The following is a 27,436-nucleotide window of genomic DNA, read 5'->3' on the forward strand; positions in this document are numbered from 1 at the left end:
AACTGCCTAACCTCACAAGAGTAAAAACAACCAAAGCCTCAGCAGGGCGAATAGATGTCTTTTTTTTTTATTAGAAAAAGACAATAATGTGGACTTCATACTGTTGTGGTGTCTATGCCTTTATGTGGTTATAATACATATTTTGCAGACTCCCTTCCTCCCTCCTTCTCTCTCTCTCTCTCTCTCTCTCTCTCTCTCTCTCTCTCTCTCTCACACACACACACACACACACACACACACACACACACACACACTCACTGGGAGGTAGAAAAACAGATGGGAGAGACAGTTTCCAGGATGAGTTGTCAGTTGCTGGCCTCTGGTGGTATCTAGGGGTCAGGTCCAATCTGGGACTGCTCAGATGCTGCAGGGGAGGCGGGGCTGAGATGAGAATAAAGGCCTCCTTAGCTCCAAGGGCTCTAACACTTTCTGACCAACCTGGAAAGGAATTCTGGCGAGTGATCTGGGAGACAGGAGAGGTAGAGGAGAGGGTGCCCGCACAGACAGACAGATAGACAAGCTGGGATTTCAGGGGAGGTAGGCAATGGCCTTGAGATCAGAGGTAAGGGTCCATTGAATCTGCTCATCTATCTAGCAGTTCTCAGGGTCTTAGCTCCTCTTTCCCTCCATATGTTTCCTATTGTCTTTTGCAGGCCATCTCAGGAAGATCAGGTACCATGCTGCTCCCAGCCCTGCTCTGCTTCTGGGCAATTTGGGCCTGGGCTGATGGGTAAGACTTGCTCTCAGCGCCTCCCAAGTGCTTGAAGTCACTCTCTCTCTTCTGTAACCCTTTTCACCCGACCCTCCTACCCCCATGTAGATTGGGGTTACAGTTTGCAGAGTAGAGCAGGAGATGAAAGGTTCTTTCCTCCTGCCTCAGTTCCTTGACATCCCCTCAGCTCTGATTTCATGACCCCCCAGACAACCCAATTCCTTTCTTTTGCCCCCCTGCCCTTTGTTGTGCTGTCTGCATCTTTTCCCCCCTTCTTACTAATTTGATCTTCCCTGCTAAGGTGGCAGAGGGGCATTGTGGATGGACATCCTTGGGAAAGTTAGATTGGGGGTCCTGTGGTACCAACTGCTTCTCTTCTATCTGTGGGGCAGGAGGTGGTGCCAGCAGACAGAGACTGTCCAGGCAGAGGAGGTGGTGACTCCTCGGCAGGAAGAGCTGGTGGCCTGTAGCAGTCTCTACCATTATGTTCATCGGGGCTGGCAGCTCGACCTGGCCAGAAGCAGGCTCACAAGCTCCTCAACTCCTACTCTCTGCCCAGTCTACAAGTGAGACAGGGAAGGGGGAGAAATTGGGCATAGGCCATGGGGTCTGGGGAGATGACAGGTATGTGTCCTGGGAAGAGTGCTCAGGGGAGCAGGAAAGATGTGAAGGAGCATAGGGTGGTATGACTGAAGTAGAGGAGAATAAATGACATCAGGAGCCATGGTTGAGAAGAGAAGATAGGTGTGTGTGTGTGTGTGTGTGTGTGTGTGTGTGTGTGTGTGTGTGTGTGTGTGAGAGAGAGAGAGAGAGAGAGAGAGAGAGAGTGTGTGATAGTGATAGACAGACTGACAGAGACAGTTATAGACAGAGAAAAAGAGAGACAGAGACAGAGGAAGAGGGAAAGAGAAAGACAGAGAGACAGAGAAAGAGGGAAAGAGAAAGACTGAGAGAGAGGAAGAAGGGGAACAGAGACAGTGATAGAGACAGACAGAGAAAGTGATGGTGATAGACAGAGACAGTGATAGACAGAGACAGAGAAACAGAGAGACAGAGAGACAGAGAAAGAGGGAAAGAGAAAAACAGAGAGAGAGAGAAGGGGAACAGAGACAGTGATAGAGACAGACAGAGAAAGTGATGGTGATAGACAGACAGACAGAGATTGATAGACAGAGACTGAGACAGAGGAACAAAAAGAGGGAGGGAGAGGGAGAGGGAAATAGACAGAGAGGGGGAGAAAGGGAACAGAGACAGGGATAGAGGCAGCGAGAGAGTGATAGTGATAGACAGACAAACAGAGATAGTGATAGAGGCAAAGACTGAGACAGAGGGACAAAAAGAGAGAGGGAGAGATAGACAGGGACAGACAGAGACAGAGGGACAAAAAGAGAGAGAGACAGAGACAGAGGGAGACAGAGGGACAAAAAGAGAGAGGGAGAGGGAAAGAGAGAGACAGAGAGGGAGAAAGGGAACAGAGACAGGGATTGAGGCATAGAGAGAGAGTGATAGTGATAGACAGAGAGTGATAGAGACAGACAGACAAAGACTGAGACCGAGATAGAGGGACAAAAAGAGAGAGGGAGAGAGACAGACAGAGGGAGACAGACAGAGACACAGAGGGACAAAAAGAGAGAGGGAGAGGGAAAGAGAGAGACAAAGGAAGAGAGAGAGGGACAGGGAGAGAGACAGGGGGACAAAAAGAGAGGGAGAGAGAGAGGGAGGGAGGGAATGAGAAACACAAAAAGAGAGAGATGCTATTTTAAGTATCCATCATTCATCAACCTCAAACTTCTCTCTTTTTTAAAATCTATGTACAACTAGGTGGTAGAGGGTGTCTGAGGGTGAGAGATGTGGGCCTAGAGTGAGTAGAACACAAGAATGGTATATGAGAAAGATTGGAAGGACAGGAAAATTGTGGAGATATTGAGCGGGGCCCATTCCCAAGAAGCACTTGCATTTTCTAGACCCATCCCTATGAAACCATGAAGTCTCCTTCCCCACGGGCCTAAGAAAAATGAAATACATTAACCCTCCTAACCCTCTATAATCCAGGCCTCCTGATATACGACTGGTAGCCTGGAACCGGACTGTGAGGGCCTGTTGCCCAGGCTGGAGAGGTCCCCATTGCACTCTAGGTAAGGCTGTCCAGCATCTATCTGTTAAAAGGTACAGATATGAAAGAGCCCATGTCAGAAAGACATATCAGGAGAAGTGGGGTCCAGACCAGAGAGAATCGGTGGATGAGGGTGTACATCTCCAAGGGTTGGCTGGCCAGATCCAAGTCAAATATCTGCCGCCTGAGCCCCATCCTTTGCCCAGTTATTCTCTCCCGGCCAGCCACGATTTCTTCTGCAGGTCCTGGCACCAAGGACCACTGTTTTGCCACATGGCAATGCCAAGTAGGACCAGATTTATTGAATGCCTCAGTAGGCAGCTTAGAAGAGTGTTGTGCTCAGCCCTGGGGGCGCAGCTGGTGGAATGATAGTTCTGAACATTGCCTCACTTGTTCTTCCTGGCCTGTAACAGGTGGGTTTCCTCCCAACACGCATACTCTGGGATGGGTGAGCCAGTGTCCATTCCCTGGTCTCAAGGGTGTCACTATCCCTCCACTTACCTATAGAATGCAGGCCCACCTTTTCTACCCTCCTGCCCCAAGAGGTAACTTAAGGACTGCTCTCCCACCCCACATCCTTGCTCTCTGCCTTCCCACACCTGTGCTTAAGGTGCATCATTTTCTCCAGGCAATCATCCATCCCCAGCCCTCTTACAGCCCTCTCCTGGCATCGTGGGCCACCTCCGGAGCCAGCGACGGGGCCTCTCAGCCACCTGTACCACTTGGTCAGGCTTCCACTACCGGACCTTTGACGGGCATCACTACCACTTCCTGGGCCGATGCACCTACCTGCTGGCGGGAGATGCCGAGGCCACCTGGGCTGTTTACCTCCTTCCTGGCGAGCGCTGCCCTCGGCCTGATCACTGCCAGCCGGTGAGGGGTTGGAGTGGGGCGGGCCAAGGCTAGAGGGAGGCAGACCCAGAGGTGGGTCAGGACAAGGTTAGAAGAGGAGCCTGCCCACACCATCCTCACTCCAAGATTGCTCCCTCACCTCATCCTTATTAAAGTCAAATGACCTTTTCCCCCTGCTTTCATCTTCCTTGACCTGGCTATAACTTTTGATGTATCCTCCTCCTGGATACTTTATTGCCTTTAGAGTTGCTAGAATCTAGCACTTTCTAAGTGCTTCTTTCCTGTCTCCTTTGCTTTTTCAGATCCATTTTGCTTTCTTTTTTTCATTTTTTTTAAAGAACCCTTACCTTCTGTCTTAGAATAAGTATTGCGTATGAATCCCAAGGCAGAAGAATGTAAAGGGCTAGACAATGCAGGTTAAGTGACTTGCTCAGGGTCACACAGCTAGGAAGCATCTGAGGGCACATTTGAACCCAGGACCTCCCATCTCTAGGTCTGGCTCTCAATCCATTGTTCCCCACTCCTCACCCCCTCCTGCTCTATTAACATATGTGCTCCTCAAAAGGTCTACCCTTGACCCGCTTCTTTCTATGTTCTCTCCCTTGGCTTCAACTACTACTTCTGGCGTGTTCAGTCCTGTCCAGTCCTGTCTGACTCTTCATGACCCCATTTGGGGTTTTCTTGGCAAAGATACTGAGGTGGTTTGCCATTTCCTTTTCCAGCTCATTTTACAGTGAGGATCTGAAGCAAAGGGAGCTAAGTGAGTTGCCCAGGGTCACACGGCTAGGAAGTGTCTGAGGCCAGGTTTGAATTAAGGAAGATGAGTCTTTCTGATGCCAAGCTCAATGCTCTATCCACTGTGCCACCTAGCTGCCCCTACTCTACTCAGGGAGTTCCTAGTGAAAGTATGTGAGGGACCTCTTTGGTAGTCTGGTGAAAGCATCTCAGAATAATGCTGTTAAATGCATAAAATAAATCACATTAGCTTACAAGGGAAGCCAATTATATTGAAATACAGTTATCAAAATAGTGACAGGATACGTTTCTAGACCTCAGGTTAAGAACACCTTGCACTCTATGGATGACTTCCAAATTTATTATCTCCAATCCTTGACATCTTTCCTTAGATCTGAACCTTCATTTCCCTGCCTAAAGGATATCCCCAAAATTGGATCTCCCACTGGTGCCATCCATACTTCTTTGTTTCTTTTGTCTCCCCCCCAGGACATGGTCCCATTACCACTTCTCTAGACTATTGTAAAATACCCCACTTGCAGATCATCCCTTCTCTATTGTCTCTTTTATCTCATACAGTATATGACAAGAATTCATTCATTCTTTTTTTCCTTCTTTGTTTCTCTCTCTCTCTCTCTCTCTCTCTCTCTTCCTTCCTTCCTTCCTTCCTTCCTTCCTTCCTTCCTTCCTTCCTTCCTTCCTTCCTTCCTTCCTTCCTTCCTTCCTTCCTTCCTTCCTTCCTTCCTTCCCCATGCTTTCTGTTTTAGTAACAACTCTAAGACAGAAGGGTACAGGCTAAGTGAACAGGATTAAGTGACTTGCCCAGGGTCACACTTCTAGGAAGTATCTGAGTCCAGATTTGCATTGAGGTCCTCCTGACTCTATGTGTGGTGCTCTTTCTACTATATCACCTAGCTGCTTCAAGAATCCCCCCTTCTTACCCTTGGTTGGTTGGGTCATTCTTCTGCCTAAAAACCTGTAGCAGCTCCCTGTTGCCTATGGAGTAAACTTTGATCTTCTCCACTTGGTATTCAGAAGCTTTCCTAGTCTGGTGCCATCTTACCTTTACCCTCTTATCTTCATATTTCCTCCCTCCATGACCAGTTGAGCTGAACTATCCTCTGCTCTGACCCCCGTTTCCCTCCCACTCTTTCTTCTCTGCGGTTTTGCTCATCTGGTCCTTTATGCTGGGAATGTCTTCCCTGCTCCCTCTGCTAGCTGAGTTCCTACCCACGATGTCAGGTCTCCACCCCACTCATCCCTCTGTTGCTAATGCCATTTCCCCTCAGATCTCCCTTAGCACTTTGTTTCGTAACTATCCAAAGCATTTGTTGGGCAATCTCAGGTGTGTGTGTGTGGAGTCTGTGTTTGTGTCATGTCAACATGAAAATGTAAGCTCAGGGAATGAAGCTTCTGACTCTCTCCCAGAGCCTTCTACAGTGATACTATAAAGTAGGGGCAGTGTGGAACAGTGGGAAAAACAGCAACACTGGAGGCAAAGGACCAGGGTTCAAACCCTGATGATTTTTACCTGTGTGACTTCGGGTAAATCATTGTTCTCTGTGGGCCTTAATTTCCTCATCTGTAAAATGTGGGCAGGGATTGAACTAGAGCCTTTGAAGTCCTTTCTATCTCTGGGTCCATGATTCAGAAGCTGTTTAATATGACTTTCTTAAATGCAGCTGGGAGTACCTTACAGCAAAGAGCTATAGGTCTGGAATCAGGAAGAACCAAGTTCAAATCCATCCTCAGACACTGACTATTTGTGTGATCTTGGGCAAGTCACTTAACTGCTGTCTGCCTCAGTTTCCTTAGCTGTAAAATGGGAATAATAATAGCCCCTACCTCCCAAAGTCATTACCAGGAACAAATGAGACTATATTTGTAAAGTGCTTAGCACAGTACCTGGTACAGTTTGTTGTTGTTGAGCTCTATATAAATGCTGTCATTATCATTATTGGGCAGCTAGATGGTACAGTGGATAGAGCCTAGAGTTGGGAAGATTCATCATCGTGAATTCAAGTCCAGACCCAGACACTTACTAGCTGTGTCCTCTTAGGCAGGCCACTTAACCTTGTTTACCTCAGTTTCTTCATCTATAAAATGAGCTGGAGAAGGAAATGGCAAACCACTCCAGTTTCTCTATCAAGAAAACCTCAAATGGAGTCACAAAGAGTCAGATAGGACTGAAAATGACTTAACAACAACAAAATTATCATCATCATCACCATCGCCATCATTATTATTATCATTAAATGTTGATTGAATGAATGTCTACTCCCTCTCTCCTCTTGCTCCAAGACGGTCCGTGTTCTGATGGGCCAGGATGAGGTGCTGTTCCAGGGCTCCAGAGTTTCAGTGAACGGAGTGCCAGTGCCAGAGGGGGAGCCCCTACTACAGCATGGTAAGTGCTGCCCCTGGGGGAAGAGAAAGATGTAACTCTCTGGTGGTGAGCCCTCATTTGCCCAGCTAAAGAATGGGCAACTTCTTGGGAATTTAAGGGACCCAAAGACTAAAGAATGGGTAAGCCAAGGGCTAAGGTGCTTCCTCTCCCCCCCTCCCCAGAACAGCTGAAAGACTAGTGTGTTGGGAGTGAGGGCTCTTGACTTTTGCTGCTATTTACTGTGTGACATTGGATAAGTTAGTAAACTCTCTGGACCTCAGGTTCCTCTGCTGTTAAATGGAGATAATAATGCCTACTCTGCCTATGGCACAGGGATATTTTGAAGAGATAAAAGTATGGCAGATAAGAAAGTACGGTGAGGAGCCCTAGACTGTTAGAAATGAGAGGGATCTCCAAATCTAACCTCCCCTTTTATCGGGTTTAGCCCTTTTAAAACTAGGTAACCAAAGGTTACCTATTGGTGAGTGAAAGGGATATCTACGCCAAGCTTCCCCTTGTAGAAGGGATGGATGAGAAGACTTTGTTTCAATGGCCATGAAATAGTTGAAGAAGGCACTGTGGAGGGCATAGAGCTAGGTCATACATGGAAGATGCCAAGGTCATCCACTGCATCCTGGGTCAGCTTCACTTTTGTCTTGCCCCCAGACTTGGATGACTTTGGAAGTGAGAGTGAGGTTGATGACTTTGTGAAACTCTGCCTCACTTAAATCCAATTTATATTCGAGCCCAAAGACATCACATCACAGGCCATGCCATTTTGATCCTTTTTGGATATGAAGGACAATAACTAATCAACCAACCCCATTTACCAAATGAGGAAACTGAGGCCAGAAAAGTTGACATGACTAGTTCTAGTTAATGGCAATACTCTTCACCAGAAGAGGCTGCTCCTAAAAGTATCAGGGACTAGAGATATGTTCTCTAGAATGAAATGCTTTCCTAAATCTGTCTTTGCAAAACCAGGAATGGACAAGGAGGGAGATTGAGTTAACCACCTCTCTCTTTGCCTCCCTTAACTAGGGCTGAGCCTACAGTGGCCAGGGGACTGGTCGGTGCTGTCTGGTGGTCTGGGTGTGGTGGTGAGGATGGACAGGGCTGGTTCTATCTCACTCACTGTTGACCATGAGCTCCAAGGGCAGACTCGAGGACTCTGCGGCCTCTATAATGGTCGGCCTGAGGGTAAGGGGTTCCATGATAGAAGAAATGTGTGTGTGTGTTGGAGGGGAGAGATGGAGATAAAGCTGGAGGCTGAGGCTCCCTCCTTAAATTCCCACAGATGATTTTCTGGATCCTGATGGGGGGCAGGCTGTATTAGCTGCTACATTTGGTAATTCCTGGAAGTCCCCTGACTCAGAGGTGAGTCTTCACTTATCCTTGACCCTCCATTCTCTTCCCTCCACCATTTCCCTCTGTATCCTTGGGCCATCAGCCTAGCTCTTGGGACATCATCGCCCCCATTTCTCCAGAACCCTCTCCCTCCTGCCCCACATCCTTCTCTTGCTCTCTAGAATCCTGACACAATCTTCTGTCCCCCAGCCCCACTCTTGATAGCAGCAGCAGGTTTTGGGTTCTGGTGTTGAATCTAACAGGTGCTCCAGGCATGAGTTCTGCAACCAGTGGGGTCTAAAGTACCTGGTGCTGAGCCACAGAGTGGCTGGCTATTGGAACCCCGAGTTAGCTAGCTGACTAACAGACCAGATGCTTGGCCCATTAACTGAAAGTCTTTCTGTTCCTGGCTCCTTTGTCATCCCTTGAAGTTTCTCCTTCCTAATCATCCTCTCCATTTTGTCATCTCCTCACATTTTGAGCAGTTCTGGAATGCTGGGGTGGGATGCTTGGGAGAGAGATTGGAGTTCTTAGGCCTCATTCAAAAGTTCTCCCCCCACCCCAACCTCACCTTCTTCCCTAGCCTGGATGCCTAGATGCAATGGAAGTGGCTCCAGGATGCAAGGGTTCTACTGGAGATCAAGGGGCTGGCGTGGGTGCAGGGGTGCTGCAGGCTGAAGCTCAAGACATCTGCCACCCGCTGCTGGACGGTGTCTTCAGAGAATGTCATGCCCAGGTGCCTGGAGTGGCAGTCCTCAGGGGAAGGCTGGGGAGGGAGTAGCAGATAGGGTTTGGAGGTTAACAAGAGAACCATCATGACTGTCACGATAATTATCATCATCATCTTCACTCACCCTTTTACAGATGGGGAAACTGAAGCTCAGTGAGCTTAAGTGATTTGCCCAGGGTCCCACAACTAGGAAGATGTTTTTAAAAAGCCCTTACCTCCTGTCTTAGTTTCAATACTTGGAATGGGTTCCAAAGTAGAGGAGTGGTAAAGGCTAGGCAGTGGGGGTTAAATGACTTGCCCAGGATCATGTCTGAGGTCAGATTTGAACTCAGGATCTCCAAGCTCATCTCATTAAGGTATTTTTTTTTATTCTTATTTTTTGTCCTAGTAACAACTCTAAGACAGAAGGGCAAGGATTAAGCAAATGGATTAAAATAACTTGTTCAAATTTGAACTCAGGTCTTCCCTTCTCTGGACCTGGTGCTCTATCCACTGAGCCACCTAGGTGCCCCTAGTCAGGATCTTGAAGCCATGTCTTCCTGATTCTAATATGCTATCCCTTTCCCTCCTTCCTTGGGCACTGGCTTAGCTGGTCCCAGAGGATCCTTACACTTCTGCCTTTTTCTGTCCCCTCTCTCCTGCCCTGGAAAAGGGGTTCCCCTAATGGTGAGGCGAGGACTTCCCTTACTTTGAGGCTTTCAGCAGGAGGATCTCCTTGAAGGCCAGCACTGCATGGTGGGCAACACTTAAATACTTGTGCACTTCAGTTAAAACAATCTGACCCCAAGCAGGAAAGGAGCCCTGGGCTAGAGGAAAGAGCACCGACCCATTCATTCTGGGTTTACTTCTCCCTTTGGGTCCTTGGGAAGATCATCGTGCCTCTAGGCTTTCCCTCTCCATCTCGGCTCTGTGAGAGGTTTGGACTAGCCATTTCCCCTGGGCCTTCCAGCTCCGATGTTACATGATTCTCTGAACTGGGGAGTAGAGGCTGAGGACCAGAAAGGGAATGGCTGAGGGCCTGGGGAGAGCGGCGAGGGACGGAATCAAGGGCCACCTTGACGGTGAGTCGTCTTCTCACAGATTCCTCCCAGTGGGTTCCACGACGCTTGCCTCTTTGCCTACTGCTCGGCTAGTGGTGGACAGGCGGAGAGGCAAGAGGCTGTGTGTGCTACGTTTGCCAGCTATGCCCGTGACTGTGCCCAGCACGGTATCTTCATCCCTTGGCGGACGCCTGGCTTCTGTGGTATTGCGCCTATTCTTTTCTTATAGCTCCATCTCCATGCCCTACAGCACTGACCCAATCCCAGAGGCATTGGGCTATACCTGGGAGCTCTGGTAGGCCTGCTCTGGGCCATGCCGCACTGGGCACTGCCAGGGCTAGACCACAGAGGGCCTTTTGCCCATTTGGCCTCCTCTATTCCATGAATATCTTTCATGTGGCCATCATTGAATAGGTAGACCCAGCTTGGACCGTTGTCATCTGGGCATCAGCGTGCCCATTCTAGGCATGTTTCAGCTCCGACACGTCCCACTGTTGCTTCTGGCTCTGGGATTGTTCCTGGTTCGGGGACTTGCGTCACCTCCTAATCTGCTCCCGCAGAGCGCCTTTGCCCAGGAGGACAGCTCTACTCAGACTGCGTGTCATCCTGCCCGCCCAGCTGTGGTGCAGTGGGTGAAGGCGAGGAGGGCCAGTGTCGACGAGAGTGCGTGAGTGGCTGTGAATGCCCACCAGGACTTTACAGGGACAACGACCTCTGTGTCCCTGCCACTCAGTGCCCTTGCTACCACCACCGCCAACGCTATTCCCCGGGCAGCACGGTGCACCAGCTGTGCAATCCATGGTGAGCCCCTGGGCACCGTCTCCTCCCCTCCCAACCCGCCCTCAAGGCTTACAGGTTAGGGGCGCTGACCCATCGCTTGACCTCTTTCTTTCAACCTCTGGCATCTTACGTTTCTACCCAAATGAACTTTTCCCTGCTCAGACACTTCCTTCCGTGTCAGGCCCCTTGTTTCTCCAGATCAGCCACTCCCCTCACATGTCTGCTTTGGGGTGCCTTCAGAGTGACCTCTGATCTCCCCACGGGGACCCTTGGTTTGTCCGGAGTGGCTTCAGAACCTTAATGGGAGGAGCCACATTCACAGTCATAATAATTACATTTGGAGAACATTTTAAGGTTTGCCAAGTACTTTACATAGATGATCTCATTTGGACCTTACAACAACCCTATCAGGTAGGTGCTATTATTATCCCCATTTTACAGAAGAGGAAACTGAGGATGGAGAGGTGAAGGGCCTCGTCCAGGGTTAGGCAGGTTGGAAATATCCGAGACAGGATTTTCTGACTCTAGGTTCAGTCCTAGAGTCCTAGGGAGGAATGGAAAGGTGGAAGGGGCTCCCCCCAGCTCTGTTCCTACCTTCTCCTGGAATATGGTTGTTGATATAACCTTCTCCTCCCTGCCTTAGTGTGTGCCTGGAAGGCCGTTGGCACTGTTCCCAGAAGCCATGCCCAGCTGAATGTGCAGTGGGTGGGGATGGGCACTACGTCACCTTCGATGGGCGAAGTTTCTTCTTCCAGGGTGTTGGGGGCTGTCGGTACAACCTGGTGCAGGTGGGCATGGGGGGGGATTGAAAGGGAAAGAAATTCCTGGGAGAGGGTGGTGGTTTGGCCAATATTTTCTAGAAATGGCCTCTGTCTGCCGGCTGTGGTGAGGGGTTTATCATGCCAGTTTGGGTTGGGTAGGTGGGCACAGCTAGAGCCTCCTTCCTGGGCTTGGGTCATGGAAACTCTGGCCTGAGGAGGAAACAGAGAGACCTGTGGAGCTACTCTTCATTCTTTTGTCTGCCCTAGGATTATTTGAAGGGGCAACTGCTGATAGAATTGGAGCATGGGGCCTGTGAGACTGGCAGCTGCCTCCGTGCCATCTCTGTCACCCGGGGTGAAGCCTATGTCCAGCTCCGGGACTCCGGTACCCCTAGAGCTGACGTCAGATCTTCATATCTCCAGACCATTCCTTAGCCCCACGACTCCCTCTCTCCTTAGAATCCTCCCTTCTTAACCCCCCCCCCTGTGCCCTGGCACGCCACACACTTCCCTTCCCGTGTCTGTGTCACAGGGAGCCTCTTGCCCCCAACCATCCTCTCTTTGTCCACAGGGGCAGTGCTGGTTGGCAGGGAAGAGGTGGCATTGCCTTGGGCTGAGCCTGGGGGCCTCCGTGTCCACCGTGCCTCCTCCACCTTCCTCCTGCTTCATGGACCCGGGGTCTGGCTCCTCTGGGGTGTGCTTGAACCCGCTGCATACATTACCTTGGAACCCCTCTATGCCCACCGGGTGTGTTTGGGTGAGAGGGCGAGATGCTCGACTCCCATGGGGGAGATACCACATTTAAAAAAGACCCCCAAACAAACCTTATCTTCTGTCTTGGAATCTATACTAAGTCTCAACTCCAAGGCGGTAAGGGATGGTCAAGTGGGGTTAAGCTACTTGCTCAGTCATGTAGGTAGGAAGCATCTGAGGTCAGATTTGAACCCAGGACCTCCTGCCTCCAGGTCTGGCTCTCTGGTGATACCACATTTTAAGATGAGCTTTGACAAACAGAAATGAATCCAAAGGTGGATTGACCAGGATGATGAGGTCCTGGAGGCTGACCTATGAAGAAAGATTTGGGAATATTTAGCCTGGATGAGAGAAGACTTAGGAATGATAGACTTAGAGATGGAAGAGACATTCGAGGTCATCCCTCATTTTATATATGAAGAAGATACTGGGAGAGAAGATGACTTGTCTAAGGCGATATAGTATTAAGTAGTAGAGTCTGGATTTGAATCTAGATCCTTTGATTCCAAATCTGGCACTCTTCCAAGGGACTCTTTTGTTGAAGAGAATCTGAGCTGTTCAAATGGAGGAGAACTGGAAATAGTGGGTGGGAACTGGATTTTGGCTTGTAAGGAAAACCTTCCTAACCATTGGAATGGACCTGAAGTTCCGTGGCTTGTTGTAGGTGGTTTCCACCATCGAGGAAGGTATTTAAATAGAAGTGGTCATTTTTCAGGTGGGTCTACAGGGAATTTTTGTTTAGTTACAGTTGGGTTAGATGGCTTCCGATCTCCCTCCCAGCTCTGAAATGTCATGTTCTGAGAGTGAGGGACTTCTGGGGAAGGGGAGGATGGATGGAAGGGTTTGTGCCGACTTGCCTCTTCCTGTGGGCGGTCGCAGGTAAGGGGGATGTGTGGAACCTTCACTTGGAACCAGCAAGATGACTTCCTGACACCTGCCGGCGATGTGGAATCCAGCGTAGCTGCCTTTGCCAGCAAGTTCCAGCGGAGTGGGGACAGTGCCTGCCGTTTGGGGGATACTCTTATCCCCCTGAATCCCTGCAGCACCCATGCCCAGCGCCGTCCCTATGCAGAAGCCGCTTGTGCCATTCTCCAAGGCCCAGCCTTCCAGGTACCCCAAGCACCATGGACCCAGGCATCAGTTGGGATGGTGGGAAAGAGTAGTGGCTCAGCCCCTGACCCCTCTCCTCGTTATGTCCCAGCAATGCCACGGGCTAGTGGAACAAGAGCCTTACCAGCTACGGTGCCTATCAGCAGTGTGCAGCTGTGCCCTGGGTCATGATTGCCTGTGTCCTGTGCTAGCTGCCTATGCCCGCCACTGTGCCCAGGAGGGGGTGCTCAGCCCTTGGAGGAACCAGACTCTGTGCCGTGAGTCCCTGTCTTTCTCCCTTCCCATTTCTCCTCAGTGGAGTCCACCGTCTCCACTAGGAGGACTAACCTTTCACAGTGATCTCTGGCCTTCCCCAGAACAACCTTTGCTCTCCATTGGTCATCTCCCCAGAATCTCCCCAGATGGAGAACAGGGGAAGAACGGCATTTGAGGTTCTTCCATGAGCCTGCTCCTGACTGGTGTCCATATCCCTCCTTAGCTGTCGTGTGTCCAGCTGGCCAAGAATACCAGGAATGTGCCCCCGTGTGTGATCGGAGATGTGGAGAACTGGAGGCCTGTGGGGAATTCGTGGGCTGCGTGGCTGGCTGTAACTGTCCCTCTGGCCTGCTGTGGGATCATGAGAGCCAGTGTGTGCCCCCTAGTCTGTGTCCCTGCCAGCTGGGAACCCGGCACCATCCTCCAGGCAGCATTACTTTGCAGGGATGCAATCGCTGGTGAGGACTGAGAACCGAGGACAAAGGTTGGAGTGAAGGGAGGCTGGGGGTGAGAGGGATCAAAGTAAGAGAGGCCTTCAGGGTGGGATACGGGGAACAAGGGGGCCAGGATAGGCTCCAAACTATTTGCCAATGGTGCCAGATTTATGGCACCAAAGTTTAAGGCAGATGAGGGACTGGGATGAAGGATCCAGACACCTGGATCACCATGGTCAAGGGTGGCTTCAGGAACTCTTTAGTTTGGGTTGTGATTGTTGGAGGATGTTTGAGGATTGGGATTATTTGTGGAGACAACATGGTGTATTAAAATGAGCCAGCTACTTCACAACTTAATGAGTTATGTCACCTCGGGCAAATGACTTACCCTTGCCAAGTCTCTGTTTTGGCTTTGGTTACATAGGGAAGATAATAACCCTTTTCCTAATGATAATATAGGATCCACATTAGACTCAAATAAAACTTATTTAAGTACTTTATCAAGCTTAAAACATTATATATTACATAATACTTCCAACTATGCCTTGAAGAAAAATTAAGAATTAAATAAGGCAAAGTAGGGAGGGCATTCTAGGCAGAAAGAATGGCATAAGAAAAGGTTCAGAGGCAGAGATTTTGAATCTTTAACTTCATTCCCCAGAAGTCCTTAGTATTTCCCAAAATTCCCTATAATCTCTCCTGTGTCTCCATGTCATTGAGATCACATTATTGGTATTTAACTGGCTGTAACTCCTCCCATGCCCTCTTTTTGGCATGCAGCCAGCAGTGATGGTGGTCAGGTGGGGATTTTGAAATGGCTAATCAGCCATGGGAATGTGGTTTTTATTTTGTATCCTCTTTATTCCTTGATTTCTAATGATCATTTTAATAAATCCCTTAAATATATTATTTTTAAATTTGAGATATAATTTTAAATTTTACAATATTATATATATAAATATATAAAACAAAATATCATATATATTAAAAATGAGGTGGAATGTAAATAGACTTGGACATGAGTGTGACTCCTGCCTTGGGCATATATACTAGCTGCATGACCCAGGGCAGATTACTTAATGGAGAGAGGCAGAGATCTCAGTTTCCTTCTCTCTAAAGTGGGGCTAATAATTCCCACAGTTGTTGTGAGGACCTGAGATGATATTTGTAAAGCACTTTGCGAGCTTTAAAGCACCACACAAATGCTAGTTATTGTTGTTGTTGTTGAGATAGAGAGGCTTTGGTGAAATACTGTACTCCTGAATTGATTTAGCCTAGCCCAAGTTCAGAGCTTTGAGGATGCTTAATCCCTTATCTGACCCTCCCCATTCAAATCAGCATCCTCTCTCAGGTCTGGGCTCAGTTCCCTTAGTCCTGAGAAGGGTGGTGACCATCTACTCTCCTGGGATCAATTGCCTCTTTTCTCCCTGTCCACTCTTCCTTTGGACTCTTCTCTCCATTTATTTCAGCCATCCACAACATATTCCTCTCTCTATCTGTGCTCTCCTCTCAACGTGACCTCTGGAAACTCTGTTCTATTGCTAACAAGTTGTCCTTTTATTAGATCTCTTCTCAGTCTATCTCTGTTTTCACATATACATATACACATACACACATATACATACATACATATATATATATATATATATATATTTGTGTGTATATATATATTTTTTGGCCAAACAAGCTAGGTGGCACAGAGGATTGTACTTAGTCTAGAGTCAAGAAGACTTCAATACAAATTCTGCCTCAGACACTTACTGTGTGACCCTGGACAAGTCACTTAAATGCTATTTGCCTCAGTTTCCTCATCTGTAAAATGGGGATAATAATAGCACCTCTCTTTCAGGGTTACTGTAAGGATTAAATGAAATAATAATTATAAATTGGGGCAGCTGGGTATATATATATATATATATATATATATATATATATATATATATATATATATAGAGAGAGAGAGAGAGAGAGAGAGAGAGAGAGAGAGAGAGAGAGTACCAGGCCTGAAATCTGGAGATCTGGGCTCAAATCTGGTCTCAGATACTTCCTAACCATGTGATCTTGGGCAAACCACTTAACTCTGATTGTCTACTGCTTACCACTTTTCTATCTTAGAGCTGATACTAGGACAGAAGGTAAGGGTTTAAAAAATGATTGTAAAGTACTCAGGATAGCACCTGGCACTTAGTTGCTATATGAATATAAACCATTATTATTATTCAGTTAACAAACATTTATTTTCTTTATTTCTCACCCATCTCCCATTTAAAAGAAAAACAAAATCCCTGTAATGACTATGCATTGTATAGCAAAAACAATTCCCACATTGACTGGCCCCCCTCAAAAAGTCTCATTCTGCAACATGTGTCCATCACTTCCCTGTTGCGAGGCAGTTAGAATGTTTCATGCCCTCAGAAACGGTAGTTGTTCATTGAATCAGTCAGAGTTCTTAAGTCTTTCAAAGTTGATAATCTTTATAGTGGATCAATTATTCTTCTGGGTCTATTTCACTCTGCATTAGTTCATTCAAGTCTTCCCAGCTTTCATGAAAACCTCCCCTTTCCTCATTTCTTACCACATAATAATATTTTATGACATTCGTACACCATAATCTGTCCAGCCATTCTCCAGTTGAGGGACACTCCCAGTTCTTTGCCACCTCAAGAAGAGCTACTAAAAATATTTTTATATATGTGGGTCCTTTTCCTTTTCCTTTGATCTCTTTGGGATATCATTTTTCCATCATGGAAACCTGACTCATGCCAGAAGATAAGAGAATCTTGGGCTTCCATTATCTTCAATCACTGGATGCCCCAATCTCTCAAGTTCCCTTCCTGATACTTCCCCATTCACACACACACACACACACACACACACACACACACACCCCTGGGCCAGAAGGTGAGGAAGCATACTTCCTGCTCCCCACTGCTCCTTTCCAACCCTCCATCTGCCGCCATCACAACCCCCCTCTTTTGAGGTTCCTTCCATCCAGATATAACCAGCTGCCTTTATCCTGGTGACTTCTTTTGTTGGCTCACTACCCTGTTTGACATTCCAACTCTTGTCCTTCCACTTGAGGTTGGCGCCATTATTCACAAGAATGTCCTCTCTTCTCAAATATGCTGACTTCACCCATTATGAAGCTCCCCCTCTTCCATGACCTTTCACTCTAGCTCAGCCCCAAGCAGGACCGGTCATACCTTTGATCTCATCGTCAACCACAAGCACTCTCAGTTGAAGCCTTGGGAAGAGATAGATGGGCTGGATACACTGATACGGGAGTCACCTACATAGAGATTGTTGTCATTGTTCAGTCATTTTGGTTGCATCCAACAATTTGTGACCCTATTTGGGATCTCCTTGGCAAGGTACTACAGTAGTTTGCTATGTCCCTTTCTATTTCATTTTACAGATGAGGAAACGGAGGCAAACAAGGTTAAGTGACTTTCCAGGATCCCATAGCTGGGAAGTGTTTGAGGCTGGATTTGAATTCAGTTCTTTCTGACTCTGCTGTCCAATACAACTCTATTCACTATGCCAACTAATTGCCCCAAGAGAATATAAATATCAGCTATTAAGGATCCAAAGGGGGACAAAGGAACAAGCATTTATTAAATTTGTACTATGTACCAGACACTGTGCACTTTACAAATATTATTTATACCAGATAATTTACAAATACTATTTCATTGAATCCTCACAAAAACCCTGGGAGTGAAGTGCTGTTATTATTCTTATTCGACTTGCCCACAGTCCCAAGGCTAGGAAGTGTCCGAGTTTGAATTTGAACCCAAGTCTTCCTCACTCTAAGCCTAGCACTTTTCCCACTGTACCACCTAGCTCGTGTTTAGGGCTCTGTTTATTTAACAAATGAATGAAGGGTATCTCTGAATACTATGTGGGGATGTGGGGTGCCCTGTAACCTTTCAGTCTTGTCTAGGAAGGGGCTGAATACTGGGATCTCCAAAGCCAAAGCTGGGTTCTGGATTTCTGTCTCTCCTTGACCAATGTCAGAGATTTGGGTTCCTGCAATAAAGACTGGAAGACTCAGATGCCTGGGTGAGAGTGGGAAGTGGCAGAGGATTGAGATAGGGAATTCGACTCTCATTCCCTTTGGTCAGTGTGTGCCAGGACAGAGGCATCTGGAACTGCACGGCTCACCATTGTGCTCCAGAAATAGCGTTCTGCCCTGGAGGACAAATATATTCCCCAGGCTCCTGCCTCCTCACCTGTGACAGTCCCAGGGTCAACGTCTCCTGTCCCAGGGATACTTCGGACGGCTGTGTTTGCCCTCCAGGCACTGTCCTGCTGGTGAGTAAGGTGGGTCCAGAGGAAGGTGCTCTGGGGTTGGTGCCGGTCTGGCTCTAGGACATCATCCATGCCATTCACTCTCTGCTTCCCAGGAGGAATAAATAGGGTTGACTGGTAGATATTCCCTGATCTTCCTCTTTTCTTCCATCCTGCCCAGGATGAACACTGTGTGCCCCCTGAACTGTGCCCCTGCAGACACAGTGGGCAGCTCTACCCACCCAACTCAACGATCCAGGAGGACTGCAATACTTGGTAAGACCTGGTCTCTGTCCCTTCCCAATCTTGTGACCTCAGCCTTTGCCATCCAATAACTGGGCATCTGACTTTGCCTATGAATAGGGTTGCTTGTTTCTGGTTGGCTTAGGCAGTGGGTCAATAAACATTTATTAAGCAACTACTGTGTACCAGGGGGCATCTATGTGGTGCAGTGGATAGAGAGCCGGGTCTGGAATTAGGAAGACCTACATTCAGATCCAGCTTCTAACACCTACTGGCGGCGTGACCCTGGGAAAGTCACTTTATCACACTAGCCTCAGTTTCCTCATCTGTAAAATGAGTTGGAGAAGGAAATAACAAGCCGTTCCAGTATCTTTGCCAAGAAAACCCCAAATGGGGGTCATGAAGGGTTGGACATGACTTAACAACAGCAATATGCCAGGCTCTGGGCTAAGTGCTGTATATACAATAATTCCTGCTCTTATTAGATTTCAAGCTCCTTGAGGGCAAGGACTGTCTTTGGCTCTTTTTGCATCCTTATCGTTTAGGACATAGTAGTTACTTAATAAATGTTTATTGATTAATTGATTGATTCCTCTTGAAGAACTCATAAATTAAAAGGGAAATAGCATGCAAATAAGATTAAAATCAATATCCAATAACTCCAACTATTATATTTTATAAGATTTATTAATAATCACTTGAAGTAAAAGGAATAAAAAAAAAAGTAAAAGCCTGAGTAAATAGTAGTTTTCCCGCATTCCCATGAAAAGAGAGAAGGGTGGGATCACACACAAACTTTATTGCCAAAACATAAAGGCATAATGTGAGAAGAATGTGGGATGCTGGGAATTAGAGTCCTGGGGAGCAGATTCTAATTACACAATGGGTAGGTTGGGGCTAGGGGTTCCCAAAACTACCCGAGGTAGCCCCAAGGACATGTTGGGGGACTCTCTGAGTCTCTCTGACCAGCCTCAGTTTCTGACCCAACACGCTCTAATGTTCCTAGGTCAGTAGCATAGCTGCCTGTGCCCCTGACCCTGCGCCCTTAAGGGGAGCGACCCTCGTCCCTCTGATCCCCCGCTCTCCCGCTGATCCCTTCTGCCTTCCCCCATTTCAGTGTGTGCCAGGGCCGACAGTGGCGGTGCACAGGTCACCCATGCAGTGGACGGTGCCACGCTTCGGGTGCCCCTCACTATGTGACGTTTGATGGCTTGGCATTCACCTTCCCTGGGACCTGCGAGTACCTGCTGGTTCGAGGGGTGGATGGGAGTTTCTCGGTCTCTGCTCAGAACCTGCCCTGTGGGACCAGCGGCCTCACCTGCACCAAGGCCCTAACCATTCGGCTGGGGAAGACCATCGTGCAGATGCTCAGAGGTGCCCGGGGTCGGGGAACGGGAGGAGCCGCTGGGTGGACAAACGCTTCCTGAGGAGAGGGCGGCCGGAGCAGAGAGTGGACACTGCCAGGGAGAGGGGTGGTCTGGGCAGGATGGAGAGACGCTGGGCTTGGCTCCTCTCTACTCTCGCCTGGCTCTAGTTGGGCTCTGGGTTGTCTCGGTTACATCACAGGCACTAAAACTCCCCCGTTTGGGAAGGCAGGGAGGCCAGGGAGCCCAGAGATGAGCCAGGGTGGCCTCCTTGGTGTTCCTGACGCTTCTACTCCTGCAGGTCGGGCAGTGACAGTGAATGGAGTGAGTGTGCGGCCTCCCAAGATTTACACAGGACCTGGGCTGAGCCTGAGACAAGTGGGCCTCTCCTTGCTGCTCACCGCTCGCCTTGGTTTTTCCTTGCTCTGGGATGGAGGTCAGGCCTTAACCTTCACTCGAACCCCAATTGTCAGTCTCATTTGGGGCGACCTCCCTTCACTCTGGTATAGAAAAGAACTTGAACCTTTGCATCGCCTTCCCATTTCTGGCCGAGATGAAGGCTAGGACCCTGACCGCGGACTCCAGACTCTCCATCCTTCCCCATAGTTTTCTAGCCAGCAGGACTTCCTTGGGGGGCTTAGCTAGGACCCCAAGCCGAGCTGTTGTCCTCAAACACATTTTGAGGAATCTCTGCCCCCGGCGCCCTTTGCAAAAGTCCCGTTTTGCGCCCTAAAGGCAATCCCTTGCTTCTGGGCCTCCTTTCTTGGGGGAAGTCTGGAACTTTCTGTGGTCAAGTAACCTAACCCACCTCCATTAAACAAAACCACAATGATAACCCAAGACGGTACACTTGGTGGTACCTTTGGGTTTCATTGATGCCAGGAAGAGCACCACTGCTGTTTGGCTTAGTGGATGTCTTACTGACTGGCTGAAGGCTCAGAAGCAGTAAGAACTGGCCTGCAGTCACACCTGGGCCCCCCCCCTTGTCAGAGGGGAGACTTGAACCCGCTTCTCCGTGACTTCCCGCCATTTCTCTCCTGTCCCCATAAAGAGCAGACTGCTGGTTTCTTAAAGCCTCTCTCCCCTCCCCCTGCCAGGCACTCGGGTTATGGTCCAGCTGGATCCCCAGTTCCGGGGGCGTGTGGCCGGGCTGTGTGGGGACTTTGATGGTGACGCGGCCAATGATCTTCGGAGCCGCCAGGGGGTCCTGGAGCCCACAGCTGAACTGGCTGCCCACTCCTGGCGACTTAGCCTCCTGTGCCCCGAGCCAAGCCTTGGAGACATGCCTCACCCCTGCACGGTAGAGGAGACATGGATCTGTGGGAGGGAAGCGATGAGAGAGGAAAGGGCGGGCCAAGGGGAAGCGTCCATGGGGAGCACCCACCTGGGTCCTCCCCTCTGCTTCCCTCAGGTGAACGCCCACCGGGTGGGCTGGGCCCGGGCCCGCTGCGGCGTGCTGCTCCAGCCGCTCTTTGCCCCCTGCCATGTGGAGGTGCCCCCCCAGCAGCATTACGAGTGGTGCGTGTATGATGCCTGCGGGTAAGGAAGGGCTGACATTTGGGGTGGGAAGAGCAGATGCAGGCTGGGGAGCGGGTGCTGAGACCCACCTTCCCGCAGCTGCGACTCAGGAGGTGACTGTGAGTGTCTTTGTTCGGCGATTGCTGCCTACGCGGAGGAGTGTGCCCGCCGTGGGCATCACATGCATTGGCGAAGCCAGGACCTCTGCCGTGAGTGCCTTTTGCCCATTCCTGCCTCTCATCTCTTCATCTCCTCGCCTCCTACTAGCATTGCTTAAGAACCCCTACTGTTTCGTCCCAGTGTTCATTTCCAAGTGCCCATGCCTGTTGTGCCCACATTACCCAATGCCTCCAGATCCCAAGGCCCGCCTAGTGCCCGCAGGTCCTCATGACCCTGGACTACTCCTAACCAAGCCTTCCACTGATCTCTGCAGCTGTCCAGTGTGAAGGGGGTCAGGCCTATGAAGCCTGTGGTCCTGTCTGCCCCCCCACCTGCCAACACCCTGGCGCTGAGTCTGCGTGGCATTGCCAGGCTGTGCCCTGTGTGGAGGGATGCTTCTGTCCTGAGGGCACTCTGCTGCACGGTATGTAGGATGTGGAGGATAGGGCAGAAGAGATGGGCCCCTCGGGTGGGAAGAGGGGCGGATAATCAGAGCGTGGGGAGCTCTGAGCACGGGTAGCCGTCGTGCCAGGGACGGGCATGGGCGGTAATGACTTTGGGCAAATGTTCGTCCAGCCCTGTCTGCTCCCTGAACCCAGGCTGGCTAGGGAAGATCGAGAGCCTTCAAGGGGTTTCTCCTTTATCCCATCTTTACCTTCAGGTGGTGTCTGTTTGGAGCCAGCTGCCTGTCCCTGTGAGTGGAGAGGTAACTTCTTCCCACTGGGAACCTTGCTGCAGAGGGACTGTGGGAACTGGTGAGTCTAGGGGGGCAGCGGGAGGAGCGGGGTGTAACGGGCACGGGGCACAAATGGAGCCCTCGTGCCCATCTGGAATCTGTGCTCCTCTCCCACCTCCTTCCCTAGCACATGCCGAGCAGGAGAGTGGAGCTGTGGGGAAGCAGGTTCCCCGTGTGAGGAGATGCTTCTCCAGTGTGCCGAGGGAGACGTCCCGTGCCAAGAGAGTGGGTACTGTGTGCCCCGGGAGTGGCTGTGCGACAACCAGGAGGACTGTGGAGATGGCTCTGATGAGGAGGGTTAGTCTGGGTCTGGGTCCGCATGAGTCTAAGTCTGTGTGAGTGTCTGAGTGGATATGTGGGCTTACATCTGCAGTACACATTCCGTCTCCCCTGCGTGTTTCCACCCCTAAGGAGTGCCAGTTTAGGAGTTAGCCCTACTGTGTGTGTGTATTTAAAATATATGTATATGTATGGCCGAGAGGGCGCTGCTGTTCCATTAGGAGTGGATAGGGCTACGGTCTTTCCTGGAGGAGGGCTGGGGAACCTTTTCTCAGAAGCCTTGAGATCTCAGCACCCTTCTGTGTGCAGGCTGTGCCCCTCTGGGCTGTGGAGAGGGGCAGTTCTCCTGCGGTGATGGCCGATGTCTGCCCTCCTCACTGCTCTGCGATGGGCGGGATGACTGTGGAGACGGGGCAGATGAGCATGGCTGCCCATGCCCTGAGGGATTCCTGCCCTGTGCTGATGGGCAATGCCTGCCCCTGGCCCAGCTTTGTGATGGGCATCCTGACTGTTCAGATGGTGCTGATGAAGAGTCCTGCCTGGGTACGTTTTATTTTTCCATCCCTTGGGTTCCATTCCATTGGGCACATCCTACTTGCTACCCTAGGTGCCCATCCATTAGGTCCTATTTTTTCCTGTGGGCATCATCTGTTCCACTGTCTGTCCCAAATCAGCACAAGATCCTGCCAGGTTTACTTTTCCTATGATGCCCACCTGAAGGTTGGTAGCCTTTATGTAAGTATGTAATGTTCTTCAGAGGCTCCTTAGAGGTCATTCTTTTGCCTCAGAGAGAATATATTCAGAGGCCCACACATAGTATGAACTGAATGGGCAGAAAGGGAAGTTTCCCAGGTGCTAGCTCTTTCTTTCTTTGGCCACAGGATGGGAAAACTGTGGCCCTGGAGAGGTGCCCTGCTTGGATGGAACCTGCGTTGGAGCTTCTCAGTTGTGTGATGGGGCCTGGGACTGTGCAGATGGGGCAGATGAGGGACCCAGATACTGCCCCTCTCCCCCTCTCCCTATTCCCCCTGCCAGCACTCCAACTGGCCCCTCCATGGCCACCCTGGAGACTGGACCAACTTCTCCAGTCAGAAGCAGCAGCCCTGGTAAGGGGGTCTGTGATTGGGGGGCTTGGCCACATTGGGGAAGCTCAGATGAGAAACAGGTTGTAGGGGTGCCATGATAATAAAATCACTTAGAATTATGATGCATATGAATAGAATCAGAGTTGCATTTATGTAGTAGCTACAGCTTTTCCAGGATATTGTCTATTTATAATCTCCCTTGATCCTCTTGCTTTTCCTATAAACTAGGCAGGAGAGATGGTAACATTCCTATTGGATAATTAAGGAAATGAAGTTGTGACAAGACTCCTGAAATTGAAGTCAGAAGTGGATTAGAACTTTATCCCTGTTCTTGATTAGCCCCACAACCCCAATGGGCAATTCACTTCCCATCTCTGGGCCTCAGCTGGATTAGGTTAGAGCCATTTTGGCAAACCTATGGCACATGTGCTAGAGCGTGCCAGATGGGGCTTCTCCCTTCCCATTTTCTGAGTGTACCTGAGGACATTTCTCACATTACCTGCCCCTCTGCCCAGGAGCCCTCTGGAGTAAGGCGGTGGGGGGGGCTCACATGGGGGTGAAAGCTGCTGTTTGGGCACTCAGTCTCTAAAAGGTTCACCATCACAGGGTTAGAGATTCATGACCTTTTTTTTGCATCATGGATCCCTTTGGCAATTTGGTGACTCCTCTAGACCCTTCTCAGAGTAATGTTTTTAAATACATAAATTGAATCAAATACTCATAAATGCAACAAATAAGCTACATGGGATTATAAAGGAAACCAACAATATGAAATTATTATCAATATGTAATATATATGAATATATATCTACACACACCCCTCTAATCAGAGGCAGCAGTCCTGGTGTGGGGGTCTGGGGAAGGCGGGGGCCATGATTAGGGGCTTAAGCCACATTGGAGAATCTCAAAAGAGAAAGGAGTTTTTATATATATATATATATATGTATATATATATATGTATATATGTATACATATGTACATTTTTAAAATATGAGTTCTAGGTTAGAATCCTTGGATGAAATAATCTCTAAGTCCCTTTCAGTTCTGTTATTCTGTGGTTCTACTAATTAGTGGAAGATACAGGACTAGAACCCATCTCCAGGCTCTCAATTTAATTTTCTTTCCACTAAACTTTGCTGCTCCTGAAGTGAGAGCCTGGGCTGCACCGAGATGGCAGGCCTATGATCCCAGCCTTCACCCTACCCCCAACCCCAGGGCCCCCTAGGCCTCCCAGACTGACTCAATCAATACCTTTGCTGACATCCTGTGGTAGAGCTGGCCCTATGCTAGACTTGCTGGAGGAAAAAGGAACGTCTAAGAGAAACAGAACCTCCCACTTTGGGCTCAAAATCTGGTTCTAAGTCCCAGCTGTGCACAGGATATTAAAATGAATAGTAAGGGAGGCACCTAGGTGGCTCAGTAGATAGAAACCAAGCCTAGAGATGGGTTGTCCTGAGTTCGAATGTGACTCCAGACATATCCTAGCTGTGTGACCCAAGTCAAGTCACTTAACCTCTATTGCCTGGACATTACTGCTCTTCTGCCTTAGAACCAATATTTAGTAGCTAAATAAATATTTTAGTATTCTTCTAAGAAAGAAGGAAAAGGTTTAAAAAAAGAAAGCTGAACAGGGTAGGTGGGAATGGTACGTCAGTGATGGTGGGTGATGAGGCATGATGAGACTGCTCTGGCAGGAGAGGAGAAAGGGGAGAGTTCTCAGTCTGACTGGGGACTTTGGAATTTGGCTGTGGGGAGCAAGCCTTTGCAGGTTGTTGAACATCAGAGGGACGTGATCCGTGCTTTAGGGAGCTTCGTGTCATCATGGGACCATAGACCTAGAGCTGGAAAGGCCGTTAGAAGTCCCCTGGTTCAACCCCTCATTTTACAAGGGAAGAAACAGAGGCCCAGAGGCGTTAGACCACAGAAGGTGGGAGCCAGAAGGGAATTTATGGGTCATTTAGTTCAATACAGTTTCCATCTTTTTTCTTCACGAGGTAGCCTTTGGAGGAGATGTGAGTTGTCAAGTATCAGAGCCAGAAAGTGAACACAGGAGTCCTAGTTCCCAGTCCAGTCTTTTTCTTACATAAAATGGGAAGATAGCGTTCTTTTCCTTGAGGAGATGACCGCCTAGTTAGACGGGGCTAAGATTCACACAAGTGAACTAGGGGAAATTAATTATAGGTTGTTTTCTGTTCATAGAGCCTCCTTGCGGTCAATACGAGTTCAGCTGTGGCAGTGGGGAGTGTGTGCCTCGGGGTTGGCACTGTGACCACGAGGAGGACTGCCAGGATGGCACCGATGAGCTGGACTGCGGGCAGCCCTGCCCCCCGCATCACATGCTCTGTGCCCTCAGTCTCCACTGTATACCCTACCAGCAGCTCTGTGATGGGACTGCCCAGTGCCCAGATGGCTCTGATGAAAGCGTGGACGCCTGTGGTGAGCGGCCTGCTCCCCTGACCCCCAGGAACTCTAACCACTACCCAAAGGCTTCATCCACAATCAAGATGCCTCGTCACTCCATTCTTCCTTAGGGGGCGGCCTCTGTCCTGGCACCATCCAGCCTCCTTGCCCCCAGTTTCTTCAGCTTTTCTGGTTGGGTCAGTGGCTCAAAGGTGGGCTCCAGAGAGGGGTCTTCCGGGTCTCAGCCTCAGATCTACCCCTTGAGTCCAGTGCTCTAGCTTTGGACCTGACTCTCTCCTACTCTGAGCTTGGGTGAACAGTATGGAAACTGGCTCTGTGCCCACAGGCTCTACCCAGCTGCCACCGTGCCCCGGGCTTTTCCCCTGTGGCTCAGCTCCCCGACTGTGCCTGCCACTGACTCGGCTCTGTGATGGAATCCCTGAGTGCCCAGAGGGTGAAGATGAGCTGAACTGTGGTATGGGTTCCTCCATCCCTAATCCCTCCTCCTTCCGACTCCGGAGGCCCAGAAGGGCTTCTGGGGAGGAGGCCCGAGTGCTCGTGGGAGAGGGGATGGCAAGGAGAAGAGGGAGGCTTTCCTGCACCCCATCCTCTCTCTTTTGCTCCCTTGCTTCTCGACCCTCGCCTTCGTTCCCTTCCCAGAGAGGCTGCCATTCCCCACCACTCCTAACAAGACGGGGGTTCCTTGCCCTGAATATTCCTGCCCAGATGGCCACTGCATCAGCTTTCAGCAGGTGAGAGTCGGGTGTAGTGGGTGACTCCGGCCACTCCTGCCTCCTCTCTGACCTCTACGCGGATCTTCCACCTTCTGCCCTTCTTGTCCCCTTCCCTTCTCCAACTCCCTTCCCCCTCAGGTGTGCAATGGACAGCCTGACTGCAAGCTGAGGCCGTCCCCTGAGGAGCAGGGCTGTGCCACATGGGGACCCTGGGCTCCCTGGGGGCTCTGCAGCCAGACCTGCGGGGCTGGGGTGCAGGGTCGGAGTCGCCGCTGCTCTCCCTCTAGTCCCCCCGTGCTTCAGCGTTGTGTAGGCCCGGAACACCAAGACCGTGCTTGCTTCACTACTGCCTGCCCTGGTGAGTGTGAGCCCTGGAGGAATAAGGAGGGAGTCTGGACATCTAATGGAGAGAGAGGGGTTCAGCTAAGCCAAGGGAAGAGGCCTTTGGGTCCCTGATTGGAACTCCCTCTCCTTTGTCTGTCTGCTGTGCCCTTCCCTCTTCTCTCCTCCTTTGTTGGCTCACTTCCCTCCTCTCCCTGATCCCAATTTCCTTATTCTTAGCCCTTTCTTTTTTTAAGTTTTTTAAAAATTTTAATTAATTACTCTAGAATATTTTTCCATGG

At 49.6% G+C, this 27,436-nt stretch overlaps 1 protein-coding gene across 1 annotated transcript in view; it reads left to right on the forward strand.

The window, feature by feature from the left end:
* The first annotated feature begins 250 nt into the window (after positions 1-250).
* Positions 251-27,436, forward strand: part of SSPOP (SCO-spondin) — a 106,353-nt gene continuing 79,167 nt past the window's right edge. Inside the window, exons 1-32 of the mRNA XM_056800664.1 lie at positions 251-730; positions 1,105-1,278; positions 2,765-2,847; positions 3,068-3,238; positions 3,454-3,698; positions 6,714-6,816; positions 7,837-7,995; positions 8,093-8,172; positions 8,726-8,878; positions 9,953-10,115; positions 10,473-10,713; positions 11,336-11,480; positions 11,721-11,838; positions 12,025-12,200; positions 13,086-13,316; positions 13,408-13,573; positions 13,795-14,029; positions 18,130-18,319; positions 18,477-18,571; positions 19,656-19,912; positions 20,204-20,338; positions 21,000-21,202; positions 21,314-21,441; positions 21,520-21,629; positions 21,854-22,003; positions 22,241-22,334; positions 22,443-22,612; positions 22,904-23,137; positions 23,476-23,700; positions 25,879-26,115; positions 26,740-26,831; positions 26,952-27,171. Coding sequence (XP_056656642.1) covers positions 678-730; positions 1,105-1,278; positions 2,765-2,847; positions 3,068-3,238; positions 3,454-3,698; positions 6,714-6,816; positions 7,837-7,995; positions 8,093-8,172; positions 8,726-8,878; positions 9,953-10,115; positions 10,473-10,713; positions 11,336-11,480; positions 11,721-11,838; positions 12,025-12,200; positions 13,086-13,316; positions 13,408-13,573; positions 13,795-14,029; positions 18,130-18,319; positions 18,477-18,571; positions 19,656-19,912; positions 20,204-20,338; positions 21,000-21,202; positions 21,314-21,441; positions 21,520-21,629; positions 21,854-22,003; positions 22,241-22,334; positions 22,443-22,612; positions 22,904-23,137; positions 23,476-23,700; positions 25,879-26,115; positions 26,740-26,831; positions 26,952-27,171 — 5,236 coding nt within the window. The 5' untranslated portion in view covers positions 251-677. The remainder of the gene's footprint in view (positions 731-1,104; positions 1,279-2,764; positions 2,848-3,067; positions 3,239-3,453; positions 3,699-6,713; positions 6,817-7,836; positions 7,996-8,092; positions 8,173-8,725; positions 8,879-9,952; positions 10,116-10,472; positions 10,714-11,335; positions 11,481-11,720; positions 11,839-12,024; positions 12,201-13,085; positions 13,317-13,407; positions 13,574-13,794; positions 14,030-18,129; positions 18,320-18,476; positions 18,572-19,655; positions 19,913-20,203; positions 20,339-20,999; positions 21,203-21,313; positions 21,442-21,519; positions 21,630-21,853; positions 22,004-22,240; positions 22,335-22,442; positions 22,613-22,903; positions 23,138-23,475; positions 23,701-25,878; positions 26,116-26,739; positions 26,832-26,951; positions 27,172-27,436) is intronic.

This window comes from Monodelphis domestica, chromosome 5 (genome assembly GCF_027887165.1).
Source record: "Monodelphis domestica isolate mMonDom1 chromosome 5, mMonDom1.pri, whole genome shotgun sequence".
Lineage (NCBI taxonomy): Eukaryota > Metazoa > Chordata > Mammalia > Didelphimorphia > Didelphidae > Monodelphis > Monodelphis domestica.